The sequence below is a fragment of the Nyctereutes procyonoides genome, unplaced genomic scaffold (assembly GCF_905146905.1).
Source record: "Nyctereutes procyonoides isolate TBG_1078 unplaced genomic scaffold, NYPRO_anot_genome, whole genome shotgun sequence".
Taxonomy (NCBI): Eukaryota; Metazoa; Chordata; class Mammalia; order Carnivora; family Canidae; genus Nyctereutes; species Nyctereutes procyonoides.
This window is the reverse complement of record NW_026575147.1, coordinates 14,844,390-14,864,489: the sequence shown is the minus strand read 5'-3', so window position 1 is coordinate 14,864,489 and position 20,100 is coordinate 14,844,390. Positions and strand designations below refer to the sequence as shown.

The following is a 20,100-nucleotide window of genomic DNA, read 5'->3' as shown; positions in this document are numbered from 1 at the left end:
ATGTCAACAGTACTCCAGAGCTTACAAGAACAAAGAGCTGAGAACTGCTAAGATAATTTCCTAATAGAACAAGATCAGATATCAAGCTTCCTATAAAAATATTGCAGTTAAGACAGTTTAAGCCAACAGAAAAGAACTGACTCATATAACTTATGTGGCATGTATAAACAGCAAGGACATAAATGGTTCTAGGATCAACTGATAGTTGTCTCTCTCACCCTTACACACAAGATCAATTTCATATGAATTAAAGACCTAAATGCAAACGCCAAACTTTAAAACATTCAGAACAAAATATAGGAATATTCAATACTCTTCAAGAAGAGTAGGGATTTCTTAAATAAGATACAAAAAAAAAAAAAATCCTCTAAGGACCACGTAGCCAAACAGGAGGAAAAAAAAGGGAGACTATATCTCTCACACTTCCTTTACACTAAGGTTGGGCCATATGAGTCAGATCTACTCAATGTTATACAAGCAAAATTGGAATAACCGATTCCTGTAAACTGTTTTTACAGAAGACTCACATATCTTTTCTCCAATTAGGAGCTTCATCCACCTTAGCAAGGAACCACCTTGAACCATGAGATTGAAGCTATACACTGAAGTTGACAGAGCAACAAAATAAAGGGCTTCTGAACCTGAACCTCTTGCAGGAGGCCATAGCCAGACTCACACTGGAACCATGTTTCATAAACAGTATGACAATGATGTCACTGTTTGGAGCCCTCGGGACAGGTTCATCAAATTGAGTATGTAATGGAAGCTGTCAAATAAGGTTCAGCCACATTGGTCTAAAATACAAAATCCATGCAGTGTTGGTTGCATTGAAGATGGCACAATCAGAGCTTGCAGTTCATCAGAAGAAAATTCTCCATGTTGACAACCATAGTGGTATCTCAATTGTGGCACTTATTGCTGATGCTAGACTGTTATGTAATTTTGTGCACCAGGAGTGTTTGGATTCCAGATTTGTACTTGACAGATTTCTTCCTATGTCTTGTCTTGTATCACTAATTAGAAGCAAGAACCAAATACTAACACAAATAAATGGCCGGAGAATACATGGTGTTGTACTCTTATTGCTGGTTAACATGATACGGGCCCTCACATTTTCTAAACTTGTCCATCTGCCAACTATTTTGATGTAGAACCATGCCCATTGGAGCCTGTTCTCAATCAGCTTGTACTTATACTTGGAGAGACATACATCTGGGTTTATGGAGTGCAATTTGCACTGGTTAAACACTTCCTGCAAAACAAGACCTAATTATAAAGAATGTTTCCACTGGAATTGTTGGTAAAGACTTAGAGTTCACAACTGATGATGATGATGTATCTCCATTCCTGGAAAGTCTCAAAGACCCCAGAAAGGGGAATAGCCTGCTCAATCTGCTCATGAACCTGCAGGAAAGCCTGAAGAACCAATGGAACATTAAGTCACAAACCAGTCTATATGTGTATTATTAAATATGTAAGAATGTACTGTACTGATGACAATAATCTATACTTTGAACCAAAAGACACAGGGTGGTCTTATGGTATGTTTTAGCAACCAGTCCAAGCAACTTGTCTGAAACCATAGAATGGTGTATATTTTTCTTTGAGAGGGTCTACATAATCATTTTCTAGAAAGTAAGATATCTGCAGTAATGTTTTTATATGAAGAACATAGTGTATTCAAGGTTTTAAAGGCAATTGTGAAATAAAATTGTTTCACCTGCCTATGTATTGTGGAAAAAAAAAAAAAGACTAAGTATCCTAAACCAAGCCAACCTTAAACTGCTTACTCTCTGTGCCTAATTACATGAAAGGGAAATAAACATCTATCTTATTTAAGCTATTTTATATTAGATTTTCTGCCACTCACAGGCAAACCTAAATCTAACTGATAATAAAAATTGTCGGGATCCCTGGGTGGCGCAGCGGTTTGGCGCCTGCCTTTGGCCCAGGGCGCGATCCTGGAGACCCGGGATCGAATCCCACGTCGGGCTCCCGGTGCATGGAGCCTGCTTCTCTCTCTGCCTGTGTCTCTGCCTCTCTCTCTCTCTCTGTGACTATCATAAATAAATAAAAATTAAAAAAAAATTGTCTAACTGATGTATGTTTAAAATGCAATAATAATATTAAAAAAGTAATCCATTTTTGTGTGGTTAGCATCAGAAAAGCATGAGAGAAGAAATAATTATGGATTTAAATCATAACTTGAGTGATGCAGAATCTGCCAGAGAAAAACACATAATGAAAGAGTGACTTCTGACCACAGCAAGAGAAAGAACAGCAAACACTAAAATACTAAAGATAATGAATATGAAAAAACAGTCCATACAACTTGTGAGTGAATACTAGCAATAATGAAAATAATTCCTACCACAATAATAATTACAGACACTTAATGTGTACCAGATTATCTCAAATATTCCTTACAATATTGCAATGCAATAGTAATTTTATGACAGGTTTAGAAAAAAATACGGAACTTTCCCAAGTCACACAGTGAGAATGTAGCTGTGCCAGGCTTCAAACTTCAGCCACACCACTTAACAACTATGCCAAAATGCTGGAAAGAGGGGCATCAGCCTTGTTATGAAGGCTCATCAAAGCTATACCGGATTATTGAATCTTTAAAAATTAACAAAATGTGGGATGCCTGAGTGGCTCAGTGGTTGGGCGGCTGCCTTTGGCTCAGGTCATGATCCTGGGATCTGGGATCGAGAACCACATTGGGCTCCTGCAAAAAGCCTGCTCTCCCTCTGCCTATGTCTCTGCCTCTCTGTTACTCATGAATAAATAAATAAATCTTTAAAATATATATAAATAAGTAAAAATTAACAAAATGCTTACTGTTTATAGTTTATGCTTGCCTGGTATTTCTAGTCCTGTGTGTTTTTTTTTTTTTCTGTTACTATTGCTTAACACACTGCCTCAAATGATAAGGTTAAGAAAAGTGAAAGGAAGATGGTGAAAAAGAGTATGTATTTTATGCAAAAGTTAAATAACAACTCTAATCTCCAAAGAAGACAGGGGATTTAGGAGTTCCTTAAACTGCTGGTATAATGCTCAAAACCACCATGGTTTAGACACTGTCTTTTCATAGCCGATCAAAGAAGTCATCAATTGTATACTCACCACACTGAAATCAAGGTTCTCTTCGATCCATTTTTGCCCATCTCCAAATTCATCATGAAGTCCCATGATATAAAGGGTATCCAAAGCATCTACTATGGTAGCACCCATTTGTGAACTTCCTATATTTTAGGTGAGGGAAAATAACTGTCATTAATAACATGCCCTACATAGAAGGTCTGTTTTAATTTTTTAACATATAAAAAACCAAAGCAGGAGTATAAGGACCAAAAATAATACCCAACATGGTTCGCTTTTCCTTAAGAATAATAAACCCTATTCAATATATTTCCCTAAAGATGACATGTTGACAATAGGAAGGTAAAAGAAAACTAAAATTGTAACTCTCCTTCATTTTCTTCCTGGTCACAGCATGAGATATCTACCAACTTAACTAAGTTTAAAAAAAAGGGGGGAGATTAATTCAAGAAATGGGGAGGGTTGTTCAAAAAATGTTAAGCTAAGTCATAATACAACCATGCTCTTCTGGTACAAATTCAAAGGAAGGGAAAATATATACTTAGAAATAATCATGAAAGTACAATAGGGCTAGATGATCATAGTACAACAGCAACTATAATGATCCTTAACAATCAAAAAGCAGGTTAATCATACTGAAAAAGAAAGTGAATACTAAACAAAATATGAGTAAAAAAATCAAAATATGAGTAGAGAAAATCAAAATAATCAAAAAAATCAAAATATAAAGATCTATACCCATCTTTAAGAGAGAGAGAATCTTGAAATTAAAGGAAACAATTCAGGGAGGGAGAAACTAACAAAACTAGCTGATAGCAAAACTAGTCACTGTAAACATATGACAAGAATACAGGTCAATCTTACTAATGAATATAAACTGCAAAATCATGAATATAACCTAAAATAAATCTAAAGCATAGTAAAATAATAAGTAACTAGGAGTGGATGAGTCTTTCCCAACCCCTGGAACACAATTATTTCTATCTTCTGAAAATAAAAATCATCCACACTTGTTACTACCTACATTAAAATGGCTTAATTATTATACTGTCTTCATCAACATGAGTTTACTGTTACCCTGGCCCAGAAAGATAAATGCTGCAAAATAATTTTACTGTTCATTCCAGGAACTTCCTGAAAGACCCATCAACCCTTCAATGCAAACCATCAAATGATGGCTTAAGCCCCAAAACTCTGAACTCCTTATCTCCAAATTCACTGCTTACCAATTCTAAACTGTTATATTATGGTCCTTACCCAATCATAACCAAGTACCCCAAACCCCAACTGAAAGGCCCATCTTAACCCAGACTTAAAAATCTCAGTAAATATCCCAACTTTGTCCTTCTCCATTTGACGGGCTACTAAGGCTCTGACAGTTAAGCATTAAACTCCGCATATTTTATCAATAAGTCACATTTGACATTGCTTAGTTACTATTCTTTTCTTTTTCCTTCCATCCCTTTTTCCACTGGGCAAACAGTGCTTTCTTCTGACGCTTTAAAGCTATACAAATTCGTTCTTAAAACATTTGTCCTAAACTTACATCACATTTTCTTCTTCATGTGATTCTAACAATTCATTTCAACTTATCAATAAGTATTATCTTCCCACTAACAAGACAAACATTCCACCATTCCCGGATGAGTTCCTGGATTTTATCCCCACTTAAGTTCTCTTCATGTTAACAATAACCAGAATGTTTGTTCTGGGTTATTACAGACATACTCTCCTTTTATTTTTCTTTGTTCCTCAGCTTTTTATTATGCAAATATTTTATCAAGCCTTTAGTCCCCCATATAATCCTCTCTCTTCCATGATCACTTAAATATTTATTTCTGTTAATAATATTTCATCCAAAATATTTATCATGCTTATTTTAAAATCCTTAAGAGTACCTGTTATTGTTATTTCAATTTTTATAGGTAGTTATTCTTCAGTTCTCTACTTATTTATGGAATCCTGGAAGTGCATACTCCTCCATGATGCTAACAACTCTGGAACAGAGAAAGGCCTGACCCACCTGTTCTATACCAATTCTGGTTAGTTCCACAAAAAGGTTTGTGCCTGGGCTAAACAGCCCAAGGAAGAGAAATATAAAATTGAAGTTCCTGGCTATCACTATGATTATTTACCTAGACTGGATAAAGTTAAAAGATCTAAACTACCCCTGGGTCAAAAGAAGTGAAACACAATACTGTAGAATATATAAAACATTAATAAAACTTTATTATGAGAACACAGGATTCAACTAATACAGTTCTCAGAAACTTGTAACTTGAAAATTTTATGTTATTTCATAAGAACAAATGAAAATAACTGAATTCACAACATCCTACTAAGGAAGAAAAAATGATAAACTTGAGCAAAAAATAAAAGAATCAGAAAAGTTAAAAGGCAAAAATTAATGAATTAGAAATAAAGAAAATTGTCAAAAATATAAATTCAAGGATAGTTCTATCAGAAGAACTATACAATGACTCTACCCCTAACCAGCGCTTAAAAAGTAGCCAGGGAATACAAAACGCAAATTAAAAAGTAAGACTGCATCAACAGAGAAAAACTAAGAAAACTATAAATTTGATTTACTAAGATTTGGTTAAAGTGAGCCATGATAAATTTTTTAAAAAGATCAATGAAACCAAGCTTCTAATAGGACCAACAAAGAGAGAAAACATGAATTACTAATATTAGGAATTAAAGGAATTAGGGGAGATTATCTCTACAGCTGCCACAAACATTCAAAAGATACAAGGCAATACTCCACCCTACACACATAAAATCAACAGCTAAGATGAAATGAACCGATTCCTCAAAAAACACAAACCATCAAAACCCACTCAGGAAGAAATACAGTTGGCCCTTGAATAACCCTGGGGTTAAGAGGACTGATCTCCAATGCAGTCAAAATCCCACGTGAAATTTTTGAATCCCCAAAAACTTAACCAGCCTACTGTTTACTAGTAGCCTTAGTGATAATAAACAGTTGATTAACACGTATTTTGTATGTGCATTATAAACTACATTCTTATAAGATATGTTAGAAAAATGTTATTAATAAAACTGTAAGATTCATATACACACACAAGCACATCCACAACTGAATATTACTCAGCCATCAAAAAGAATGAAATCCTGTCATTTGCAACAACATGGATGAAGCTAGAGGGTATTCAAAATAAGTCAGAGGAAGACAAATACCATATGATTTCACTTCTGTGAAATTTAAGAAACAAAACAGATGAATATATGAGAAAAAGAAAAAGAAGGAAACAAACCATCAAAAATTCTTAATGACAGAGAACAATCTGAGGATTGATGAAGGGAAGAGGGTGGTGGTGGGTGGGCTAGACGGGTGATGGGTATTAAACAGGGCACCTGTGATGAGTACTGGGCGTTTCATCTAAGTGATGAATCACTGAATTCTGCTCATGAAACCAATACTGCACTGTATGTTAGCTAACTAGAACTCAAATAAAAATTTGAAAAAAATCTTAAGAGAAAATGCACTTACACTATTATACTGTATTAAAAAAACACTCACACATAAGTGGACCCATGTTCAAACCCACGTTGTTCAAGTGTCAACTGTAGGTAAACTGATTGGTCTTTACATCTAGAGAAACTTAATTAGCAGTTTAAAATCCTCCCAGAAAAAAAATTTCCAGATGCAGATGGCTTCCGTGGTTAATTTTACCAACACTGAAGAAGAAAATAAAATCAATCTTTAACAATCTCTTCCAGAAATATGAAGAGCAGAGAACACTTCCAAATTTATTTTATGAAGCCAGTATTGCCCTGATACCACAAAACAATGCAAGAAAAATACAGAATATGAATGCAAAATATAAATATGCATAAATTCTCAACAAAATATTAGAAGTCATAACACAGTTAAGTTGGAAATAGCAAAAAGAATTCACACACACACACACACACACCTATAGACACATAGATAACACATAGAGAAAATAAAAGCACACTTCAAAAAGCACTCCAAAGTAACTCTCTTCCAAATCAAAATGCTTTCTTTTAAATACAAAAAGACCAGGATCCCTGGGTGGCTCAGCAGTTTAGCACCTGCCTTCGGCCCAGGGTGTGATCCTGGGAGTCCTGGGATGGAATCCCACATCAGGCTCCCTGCATGGAGCCAGCTTCTCCCTCTGCCTGTCTCTCTGTCTCTCTCTCTCTCTCTCTCTCTCTCTCTCTCTCTCATGAATAAATAAAATCTTTAAGAAAAAAAAAGTTAAAAAAAAATAAATACAAAAAGACCTATCCATCACAAAATTCTTTTTATTCTCCAAAATACCTCATTCTGGAGAACTCATTCCATTAATCACTATTGGAATAATTAATATCAGTGCTAATTTGTGTCCAGCAACATTTCCTTCTTTGCCCTCACTAGTTCCAGGAGTTTGCCTTAACTGGGTAAAACCAAAGGAATATATGTCATCCTTCTGGGAATGGTATTTGGTTAGAGGATGGGCTCAAAAACCAATTAGAGACAAGAAACAATGAGTCTTTCGGTGAAGTTTCTAAGAAACCCAAGTGCTCCCTTCACTACAGTTCTCTTTTCTACAGATGTGGTAATATGAATATATAAAGCTGAGGCAGCCAATGTCAAGATATCAACACACAGAGGAAAGACGTAAAGGAAAAGCTTAGCTGGATTCCAATCTATGCTAGGACTTCACTGAGTGATTAAATGTCTTTTAGTTTAAGCCATTTTGAAATGGGTTTTCTGTTATCTACACATAAAAAATTGTATAATGCCAAGCACTAGCTAGTAGAAGTCAGAGGAACACTGATTGCAGTTACCATATAATTTTTTTCATAATTAAAGCTACTAACATGGGAAAGGACACATATTAAGTTATTTTCCATATAATCTCAAATACTGCAAGTTTCAATACTCGCCTATATGATCCTATATGTTCAATATTCGCCTATATGTTCCATAATAGGCCAGACTTTTAAAGTTCCTTTTAACTCTAAGATTGATTCTGTAAAGGCATACTGAATTTAGGATGTCAAATGAGATACTCAGAACTATTACCCATTGGTTAGATTTCTTCTATTTAAACAAAGGTAAAAAAAATAATAAAATAAAAATTAAAAAAATTTTTTTAACTTCCAAGTCATACTAGCAAATATGAAATGCAAAAAAGAAGAGAATAAGTGAGAAACGAAGTCTTGAACTTTGTTTATTAATCCTTTAATAAACTGCATATCTAAAAATATAACAATAAGGGATCCATTCCTACCTAGCTTATTTGGTGGGAAAAAAAATTGTAACCACTCAAAAGTTTTATTAAAAGATATAAGCACCAAAAAAATAAAAAATAAAAATAAAAAAAATAAAAGATATAAGCACCTAATTTTGATTACTGAAAATTCTGCAGACTAAATTTTCACTTTTTCTACCATTTCACTATAATTTTCTTCTCACAATGGATTTTTCCTGTGTTCTGCTATTAATGCTTTTCTGTCTTTAGAATCTACTGAAATAGTGTGGAATGGTGTTTAGAAGAAGGGACCTTGGCCCTAGACTGCCTGGATTCGAATCTTGGCTCCATTATTTACTAACTGTGTGATCTGGGGCAAGTTAGTTAACCCTAAATGTGCTTCGATGTCCTCATATGTAAAATGGAAAGAGTAACCACAGCACCTGCCTCTTATAGTTGTTTTAAATGCAAAATAAGTTCATTCACATAAATCTCTAAAACCAGTCCTCAGCATATAGTACATTTATTACTCTGCTTGGGCTGCCATAACACAATATACAGACTAGGAGGCTTAAACAACAGAAATTTATTCTCATAGTTCTAGAGGCTGTAAAAGTCCAAATCAAGGATCCAGATTTTGGTGAAGGCTTGTAGACAGCCATCTTCCTACTATATTCTCATATGACCTTTCCTTGGTGCATGTGCATGAGGAGAGAGGGCTCTAGTGTTTCTTCCTCTTAAGGGCTCCAGCCCTATCAATCAATAGGGCCCCACACTTATTACTTCATTTAACTTTATTAACTCCTAAAGGTTCTATCTCCATATATAATCACTTAAGGGTTGGAGCTTCAACATATAGATTTATGGGGGACACAATTTAGTTCATAGCAGTATGAACTATATAAATACTGTTGATATTTCTACTAACGTGTATATGACTATTCTTCTAAAGGAAAATATTAGTCTTATTCATAAACCAAGTTATAGAATCCCTAAAGTTACTAATTTCATGCCAAATTGGTATAAAAAAAACTTAAAACTTTTTATTGAAATATACTTAATTGCTTTCATTTACATGATGATTCCTCTAAAATGGTGGAACACTGGCAAATATTTGCTTTAACTCAGAATGAAAGGGCTCATTTTATAGAGTCTCCGTTTCCAACTCTAATTTCCTTTAACTTTTAGGATCTCACGGATAACTCTCAGTTTAACCACTAAATCAACTTAATAACCAGCTGGCAAGGACTCAACTTGACAAGAATCTGAACCTACCATACCCGAGTCATCATTTACCAACCTAACCAAAGAGTGACCTACACAGTTTACTTGAAAAAGTCTGACAAAGTTAGCACAAATTAAAACTACCTTTCATTAAAAAAAAGAAAGCTATTGTTTTTACACAGAAAAAAAACATTAAGTCAAAACTTCTCCATTAGGATTTTAACAAAACTACATTCAGTTAAGAAATATCACTTTGCTCACTAAAAGATTTATATTGATTTATAAGGAATGGAATTTTTAGTTACCTGAAAACTCATTTATATTCTGAATTTAATTCAGCAAACAAATCTTCCTTAGACAGCAATTACAATGATTAAATGAAATAATATACATTATTTACCTACTACCTTGCTCTGGAGTCCTATCTCTTTGATAAATGTTAATACAGTAGATGTTCTGGGAAATAAGGTTTAAAAAAAACAAGCAGAAAATTAACATCCAACTCTTATTTTCAGTACACATTTACATTCCAATCCTTTGAAAGGACTCATAGTTCACCAGAGTTTAATATAAAGAAATACTTAGTTGAAGAGAAGACCTAATTTTAATTAACCATTAAATATAATGTCTTTCCCTGCACTAGTATCTCACAATGTGGCATCCACAAAGCAATGGAATTTCTCTATCTGTAACCTTTGCTGAGGAAACATACTTTATTTCATTAAGTGATAGATGTTAACTTAAATATTGTTTTAAAAGATCTCTAGTATCTTCGGTTAGCTAAGGGAAATTTTTTTCCATTATTCCTCCATCCCAACATGTCTCAAACTTGGTAGAAATGATCTCTTCAGTCATTTTATTTTTTTACAAAAAATAACATAGCAAAAAACAAATTATAAGAGAAATCAAAGCAATAGAAAAAACCTTCCAAATGTCATAAAGAAAAAAGTTGTCATTTAGATTACTGTGGTGGCACTTTATAATTGGTAAGGATAACTGCACTGCATAAAGTAGTATGTGTGCCTTCCTACCCCATTAATATTTTCTTGCCTTCACCTATCATTACTTAAAAGATACTCACCACATCAAGAAAAATTGAGAATGGGGGAAAGAGATGAAGATTATAAAGAACAGCTTGATAATTCTCAAGATTTATCCTTGGGTTAAGTAAAAGTTAAGTAAATTAACTCACTCAATTTTTAAACCGAGAAGTTTAACAAGTGGAGTAAACTCAAGAGAGGTAGAAAGTTGAAGTGAACTCAAGATGAACACAGCTCTTCCCCAGACCTCCATCCACATGCACATTAATCTTTCCCCTGGAACCGTGAATGTACAACATAACCTGCTCACCCTACCAACCAAATCACCCTGGGTGTGTGATGGTTTTTTGTATATACAAAGCACTACTGCTCTCATTTGCATCTCCTCCTCCTCTATACTGTGAGGAGTATGAAAACTGTGTCAAAGAAAAATTACAAATAGGTACCTAACTTCCTTGATGTTAAAGAAAAAAAAAAAAATGCAGAGACACCTGGGTGGCTCAGTGGTTGAGCGTCTGCCTTCGGCTCAGGGCATGATCCCGGGTCCAGGGATCAAGTCCCACATCGTGCTTCCTGTGAGGAGCCTGCTTCTCCCTCAACCTATGTCTCTGCCTCTCTCTGTGTGTCTCTGATGAATAAACAAAATCTTTAAAAAAAAAAAAAAAAAAAAAGCTGGGATCCCTGGGTGGCGCAGTGGTTTAGCGCCTGCCTTTGGCCCAGGGCGCGATCCTGGAGACCCGGGATCGAGTCCCACGTCGGGCTCCCAGTGCATGGAGCCTGCTTCTCCCTCTGCCTGTGTCTCTGCCTCTCTCTCTCTCTGTGACTATCATAAATAAATAAAAAATTTTTAAAAATGAAAAAAAAAAAGCTTCAAAATACTCAGGTAAATGACTACAGTGCCTGTATATAAATAGAAAATCTACCACATCCCCTGTATATTCCAAAGCAACTATCACTAAATCTTGAAAAAATCTTAAATCACTCAAACTTGCAAGAAAAATAAGTAAATATGTGCTACAAAGTTATAATTCAAAATATTCAGGTTTTAGAAAGTACTCAAAAAGTTAGATTCTGTTTTAAAGATGGAGATAGAAAATGGATACAGTAATGGATATATAATTAGAAGTAAACTTACCAAATATATTAGTGGAGTGTCCTTTCTTTGCAATAGGTCTGAGTTCATTATGTCCCCAACCATACATCCTATAATTATCCCAGGCATGTTTCATCATCTGAGAAAGGAAAAATTATAATCCATCAATTTACATTACTTACAGACTGTTAATTCATCTATCTAGATCATCTATCACTATAGCCTTGCCCATTCTCCTGTATCTTCTACATTAGGATACTATTCTATCAATATTTGTATCAGTGAAGATAACACATATAACCATGTTTAACCTCAGTCTACACAACAGAAAAAAAACTTGGCTTGCAAGTTGTAGTTTGCCAATCCCTGACCTAATCAAAGTGAGTAGGTACGTGTGATTCAAGTAGCAGCAATCAAGTCTCTTTATGCATACTATGAGAGACACTAGAAGACAAAGGGACTCATTTGGAACCTCAAGGTCTACATAATATATCATCTTGAAGCTGATGGGAGCTAACACTAACCCAATATGGAGAAACTAAACAACAAAAGGACAGAGGTGCATATTATTGACAACAACATCCACAAATGTGGACTTAGCCAAGCTTGAAGCCCTAGTTTAGAGCCAGTAAGCTAGTATTTTTTTATATCAACTAGTTTGAATTGCACTTCTCACACCCCAAGGAGCTCCAAGCTACACAATAGCAGAGTAATTATATAACAGTTGAATTATTTAATAGTGTACTGTGGTATATCAAAAATCTATTCAATTAACAGTATTCATTAAAATATCCTGACTTGTAACTGAAAACTAATATATCTCAAAAACACAGATTCAAAATTCCTTAATGAAAATTAACATTATAGAGAGGATACTATGTAATGATCAAGTACAGTTTAACCTAGGAATTTACGACTAATTTAACATTCAAAAACCAAACCAATATAATTCAGAATAAAATAAAAGGAAAAACATCACACAATCATTTTTATAGAGGTAGACAAAGCACTTGACAAGATTCAACACCATTCATGATAAAAATTCTCTGTAAACTACAAGGAAATGTCTATAACCTAAAAAAGGGGGATCCTCAAACAACCTACAGCTAACTTAAATACTTAATAGTACCAGACTTAATGCTTAACTCCTTAAAGTTGAGAATAAATCAAGTACATCCATTCTCACCACTTATTTTCAACAGTGTACTAGAAGTCCAGTGTAACAAGGTAAGAAATGAAATAAAAGATAGAAAAATCAGAAAGGAACAGAGAAAGTTTACCTCTATTCAATGAGCACATTATTATATGTATAAGGAGAATCCTAAGTAATCTAAAACAAAAAAAAATCCACTGAAACTAATAAGGGGACTTCAATCATGTAACAGGGAAACAAGTTCAGAAAACTAAACTCAAATATATTTCTATACGCCAGTAAAAACAGAAATGGAAATTTTTAAAAATTCCATTTATCAAAAAACATGAAATATTTCAGAATAAATAGGACAATATGTACAAGAATTATATTCTGGGAACTATAAAACACTGTTGAGAAATTAAAGAAAATCTATGTGGAAACATGTAACATGTTCACTGAACAGTGAATATTGTTAAGGTAATTCTTCCCAATTCATCTACACATTCAATAAAACCCAATTAAAATCCAACAACCTTCTATTTTCATAAAGAAGCTAATTCTAGAAATTAGGCAAAGAACCCAAAAATGCCAAAACAATTTTTAAAAAGAACAAAGTTGGAGGATTTTAACCTGCTGTCAGAGTTTACTATAAAGATTTTAATACAGTGTCCTACTGGTATTAGGGGGTTGGCATACAAACAAATGGAATAGGTCTGAGTCCAGAATGAGACTTAACATCTACTGATTTAGTCATATGATTTTGAACAACAGTGCCAAAGTAATTCAATAGGAAAGGATAATCTTTTCAACAAATGATGCCGAAACAACTAGAAAGCCCTAGGGGCAAAAACTGAAGCACAGCCCTTACTTCAAACAATAAACAAAAAATTAACTGGCAACAGATCACAGACTAATATGTCAAAATTAAAACAAGTGCCCACACAAATACTTGTACACAAATGTTCATAGCAACTTTATTCATAATAGCCAAAAACTGGAACAAATGTTGACAAATGTTTAACAGGTGAATAATAAATTATGGTATACCAATATCACAAATACTATTAAGAAAAAAATGATCTTTACGTGCAATCTACATAGATGAATCTCAAAAAAATTATGCTGACCAAATGCCCAGACACAAAATATCACATACTTTCATACTTTATGATTCCATTTGATTGAAACTCTAGGAAAGACAAATCTAATCTATAATGACTGTAAGATCAGTGGTTGCCTAGGACCAAGGAATCGGATGGACTGATCAGAAAGGGGCACAAGAAAAACATTTTGAGATTATAAACATATTCACATCTTGGTAACAGTTGTTGTTATACAGGTATATAGATTATACAGGTATATAGATCTGTCAACACCCATTAACAACACCCATACTTTTAAAATATGTATTTTATTTTATACATATATCTCAATAAAGCTCAATTTAAAAAAAAATCCAATAGTCTGCCATATTTTCCCACTCTCCTGAGGCAATGAAACTCTTTCACCTATTTTTTTCTATTTACCACTATATTTTGAAATATGGTTTATAGTGTTATTTCTTGATTTTTAAAGAAGGTTTAGGTACATACTATATTTCCCTATAGTTAAGATAATTTAGCTCTTTTATATGCCACACCTCCACATATACTTCCTCACATATATTTCTCTGGCCCACATCCTCCCAATATAATTAGCAACATGTTTTTCTTATAATTATTATATTACTCTATGCAACTTTTGCTTTTCCTGCTTTTAATTACTTGTCTGAGGGCTTGGGTTTTTTTGTTTACATAGGTTTTTAATTTAACAATTTTAAATTTACTTCCAAATTATACTTGAGCTTCAAAACTTGTCTCAGTATAATCAAACACATCAGATAAATTATTAGTTCCATTTTATCCTGACATATGCTCCCTGAAACTCTCTATGCCTCCTGCTCTAACCTTGACTTTTGTTCTCTGCCTAAAGCACAGCAGTCACCCTGCTGAGTCTCTTATTCAGAATCCTGAGAATGCCCTTTCTTTCTCTCTCTAGTGACAGATCTCCTGTTGCCAAAATCTCTTCTCTTCCTATTTTTGTGCTGAAGCATATTTCCCAGGAGCAATTTGAGAAAATGACTAAATTTACCCTCAGATTTTATTCATAATTTGGCTGAACATATAATTCTTTCTAAGCCATTGCTCCACTCTCTTCCAGTTTCCAATATTATGGCTGAGGAATCTGAGGTGCCATTATATACAATCCCATCTTTTGAGTGGAACCTTTTTTTTCTTCTGTAAACTTGCACAATCTGTTTTTGAATGACTATTTTCCTAAAATTTCAGTAGGCGTCTTTTTTTTCCTTCTATTTTTTTGCTCATTGTTGTTCCATGCCTGGTGGGTCCTTTCTATCTGTAAATTCACATTCTTTAGCTTTAGCCAATTTTCTTAATTGACTTCTTCTCCTTTTTCCTCTAATCACTTGTTAGATGTTCCTGACTGATCTTATTTTCTCAATTTCTTTGTTCTACTGAGGGATTTGCTCAATGTTATCTTCCAACTCTTTTAATGAATTTTAAAACTCTATCATATTTTTTTTAATTTCTAAGAGTTCTTTCATTTTTCTGCAAACGTTCCTTTTTATAACTTACTGTTCTCATTTTAGGAGTTCCATTTTTTGTCACTCTAATGATGCTAATTCTTTTTTTTTTTTTTTTTTTTGTTCTCCTGGTATTATTTCTGTCTTCTCTGAATTCCTGAATTCTCCCATCTGTTTGTTCTCTAATGTGAGAAACTTTCCTGAAACGCCTAGTGATCTTTGGATTATTCTCCACAGAAGACGGAAGCACTTACAAGATAATTAAATGCTGTCAGTGAATGAGCAAAATTTGAGTTGAGCCTCATCTTAAAAAGCACAGGTGAAACCCCGGGGTGTTTCACTGCAGAATAGTATAGGTCTTTTCTCTTGGGCCAGTCTCAGAGAGAAGTCCTCCTCCCATCTTCTGCTTATTGAATATAAAAACCTGCTAGAATTTTGAGAGCTGAGCAGGAGAAAGTGGTCTCATATTTTGGACACTTTTCACTTAATTCTCTCCACCCTAACTCCTTTGTTTGTGCTTTCCCTCAGCCATAACTGGTATTCCCCAAATCCAGACCTTTTCTAACTCATTCCTCCAAAAGGTACTCTTTAGTCTTCTGTTGGGATGGGGAAGGCAGCAGCCAGGATGGCTAAGCTGGAGACTTGGGAATCTAGAAGTTAAAAGCACCTTTTAAAATTTTCAAATAATCCCTTTTCAACTTCATTTCATACCCCTGCCTTCAGAAGTAAACAATGTCTCTAATTCTTGAAACTTTTAAGTACTCTGCAGCCCATGTCACCTTGTCTCCTTAGCTTCTTCCCCTATAAACTTGAGTTTCAACTTTCACTGCTTGCTAAATCAGTGACTGGAAGGTTTAACAGGAGCCCACATGGGAGGTCTTAATAGATTTCATGTTGACTCGTAAGAACACTGGATATTATGGTGTGCTCTAAAGGGTTAACTCACCAGGTCTGGGTTGTCCAAACCCTGTACATCCCAAAGAAAGTTGTGGCCTATGCCAGACTCCTAGAAAATAACCACTAAATTTTATTATCCTGCCTGTCAAGAGTATCTTCGTTTAAGTGAAGCCTTGGGCCATATCAGACAGTGTACACTTATAATATGATTTATGCTGTGGGCCTTGGGCCACATGTTATCACCCTGACCTTTGGAGGCATTGGAGAACTAAGGTCAGCCATGCTTATATAATGAGCTTCAAATAAAAACCCTGGCCACCAAGGCTCAGGTGAACTTCCCTGGTTGGCCCTCCTACACATTAGCACACATCACCGCTAGGAAAGTTCACCGTCCATACCACTCCACTGTACGAGGACAGCTAGAAACTTGTGTCCAGTGTCATATGGGCCTTTTCTATTACTAATTTTAATCTGTATGCTACTGCTATACTAAGCCAAAATCATGAATACAACAGCTTTGCTGAGCTCTGGGAATACTTCTAGCAAATCACTGAGGCTGTATGTGGTCTTGGGAGACCCCTAAAGACACACTGTCTTTGAATTATTATGTACATAAAAAAGTATTTCAGTAAATTCTAATGACATCTAAAAAATGGGTTAGCCATCTCAAAAAAATCTATCAATGTTTCCCCAATATGGTCCAAAGAAAGTGCCTTTAGCAGCCAGCACATAAAACAGATTCTAGAACTGAGGTAACGTCAAAGTACAGCTCTGTTTTAACTCCATCAAGGTCTTACAAGTAATTCATTAGGCCAAGCTTAAACGTTAAGTACCTGCTAAATCTTTCATAGTCGTTACTAGAAATATCCAAATAGATATTTAACTATTTGAACTAAGCTGTCTTTATTTTATGATAAACAATCCCTTTGAAATATTGCTGATACTGCTACAACCTGACAAAATCTCTTTCTTTGCAGACAGTGTAACTGCAAACTCTACCAAGAATTAGCAAGACTTCTAATTAACAAACTTAACTGTTAATATTCACTAAATTTTCCCCCTGCTCTGGTATTCTCTTTATCTCCAAGTAATTTCTAGAAAAATAAATGGAAACTTTGGGGACTAAACAATTTAAAGAATTCTGAGGTCATTCATCCCCCACTTTTCAATCCTTTGAAAGGAATCTGCAGTATGGTATGGTTGAGGGGTTCCAAGATCTGTACTTTAAAAGATGGCAGATAGAATGCTAACTCTTCAGAGGTATGTTTATGAGATGTGCATAGTATCTAGCATAGTCCCTTGTAACTAAACACTTCAGAATTTTTTTTATTCAATGATAAATTATTTACAGATCTATTCTACATGATTTATAAGATGTTGCATATCAAAAGCTTTCTTGACATAGAGTGGTATAATGTGATCCAAACAACACTATATCAGAATATTAAGTATCCGATAATGATATTATAATCCATATTAAAAAGGAGAATTCTAGCCCTTATTGCCAACTTGGAATCTGAACTACAACCATGACCCGAAAACAAACAAGAACAAAGTACACCATAGACGATACAAATGCATATATGTATCTGAATCCAGTCAAATACCATAACCATTCCATACCATAAATCTTAGTTTTATTACCTCTTTAATTTTTTCCCTTTTCTTTCGTATGTCATTATCTTCTGGGTCTCCACCATTTATTCCTATTAGATTTGGTATAGGGACTGGTGGCAGTGGCTTCTTCTCTTTTGTCTTCATCTCTTGGACTACCTTATTTTTCTCTGTCTGAATTTCCGCTCGAATTTCCTCTCTCGACTTTTTTAATTTTTCTTTTGCTTCTTCCAGGGCCTTCTCGTGATCAGCTCGAATTTTATTTCTTAAACGTTCCTCTTCTTCCCTATACGAGAAGAAAAAAAAGACTGATAAGAATGATCCTTAAGAAACTTCAATCTTTGAACATAAAATTTAAAGTTTCCTCCACCGAACCCTGATAGATGCTTTCTACTCCTGACATTAAAGAGTAAGTATGATCTGGCGAAGAGACTCAGATCTATCTGTCCAAATAGGATAAATATAATTTGTTATGAGCCCTGGATGATGAGGAGTGAAGAATTTATAAGATGGAGGAAGAGGGAACTTAGAAAGTTACAATTGCAGGACCCAAAGAGAAGAGAGAAGAGAGAAAAGAGCAATCAATAACTTATCAGAAAAAAAAAAAATAACTTATCAGAAGACACATGAAAAAAGAAGAGCAGGGAGGAGAACTGGGGGGGGGAGGGGGAACCTGGTTCCCCCTAGTTGTTAGGGCCACCTGGGTGGCTCAGTTGGTTAAGTGTCTGCCTTTAAATTGGTTTAGTGTCTGCCTGAAAATTTCAAAGAAATTTAGAAAATTAGAAATTTAGAAAATTAGAAATAGAATCAAGCATGGAGAGGGGACAAAAATATAAATATAGGGTCAAGGATAGAAGTAAGTGGAAAAGAAAAGAGCTTGGAAAATTTTTCATTTGTTATACAGTACAAGATATGTTTCTAAAACTTGTACATTTCGGGATCCCTGGGTGGCGCTGCGGTTTCGCGCTTGCCTTTGGCCCAGGGCGCGATCCTGGAGATCCGGGATCGAATCCCACGTCGGGCTCCCGGTGCATGGAGCCTGCTTCTCCCTCTGCCTCTGTCTCTGCCTCTCTCTCTCTCTGTGACTATCATAAATAAATAAATTAAAAAAAAATTCTTTAAAAAAAAATAAAAATAAAAAAAAATAAAACTTGTACATTTCGGAAATACTATAGACTTTAAAATACAATTTCCAACTGATGTGGGAATTGAGAGAGTGCTTAAAACTCTCTTGAACCCCTGTTAAATATACAGATTCCAATTCAGTAGTTCTGTATGAAACCCATGAATGTGTGTATTAAGAGCTCCTCTGATGAATCCTGGTATGCACACAGGTTTGGACACTTCTGCAGTGGACTCCTACAGGGTTTTCTATCCTACCCTACTTTTGTGAGAACTCAATCAATCTTCTCTCCACTTCTACCCCAGTCCACATTAATGAATACAGGAGTGGTAGTTCCTATTTTCCAAAATAGCCAATGATGAATACTCTAAGGGTAAATATCTAACTCAACAGTCACCAGAGTCAACTCTCCAGAAATTTAATTCAAACTCTGCAGACGGCTGGACCTATAACATTGCTAGTGGGAATAGAAAATGCTACAGTCACTCTGGAAAAGGTTAGCAGTTTCTTAAGAAATTAAAGGTGCAACTATCAGAAATTTCAGCATCTGCACTGGACATTTATCCTGGAGAAGTGAAGGCTTATGTTCACAAAAAAAACTATACATAAGCCCATCACAAAAAAAAACAAGTATTGTATGATTCCACTTACTTATTAGTATAATCAAAATCATAGAAAGTAGAATGGTGGCTGCCAGAGGATGGGGGGGGGTGGAGAAATAGGAAGTTATTGTGTAATGAGTAGAGTTTCAGTTTTGCAAGATGAAGAGTTCTGGAGATGGTTGCACAACAATATGAGTACATTTAATACGACTGCATTGTACACTTAAAAATAGTTGAAGTGATAAATATTATGTTTATTTTTCTAAAAACTGGCGGTGGGGAGATTCTATACAGAAATGTTTGTAACAACTTTACCCATAATAGGCAAAAACTGCAAACAACCCAGGTGTCCTTCAACAAGTAAATAAACTAAACCACTGTTTATACTAAGAGTAAGAAATACTACTCAAAAAGAAATAAACTATTCCTATTCATACACACTTGAATGAATTTCAAAGGTA

General features: G+C 34.8%; 1 protein-coding gene and 1 pseudogene across 1 annotated transcript in view; one reads left to right on the top strand and one right to left on the bottom strand.

Moving 5' to 3' along the window:
- Positions 1 to 20,100, bottom strand: part of MAN1A2 (mannosidase alpha class 1A member 2) — a 189,292-nt gene that overhangs the window by 126,103 nt on the left and 43,089 nt on the right. The window contains exons 2-4 of the mRNA XM_055312354.1: positions 17,945 to 18,200; positions 11,730 to 11,826; positions 3,130 to 3,248 (exon numbers count right to left, since the gene is read on the bottom strand). Of these exons, the coding sequence (XP_055168329.1) occupies positions 3,130 to 3,248; positions 11,730 to 11,826; positions 17,945 to 18,200 (472 nt within the window). The remainder of the gene's footprint in view (positions 1 to 3,129; positions 3,249 to 11,729; positions 11,827 to 17,944; positions 18,201 to 20,100) is intronic.
- On the top strand, positions 686 to 1,439 carry LOC129501323 (proteasome subunit alpha type-1-like; annotated as a pseudogene).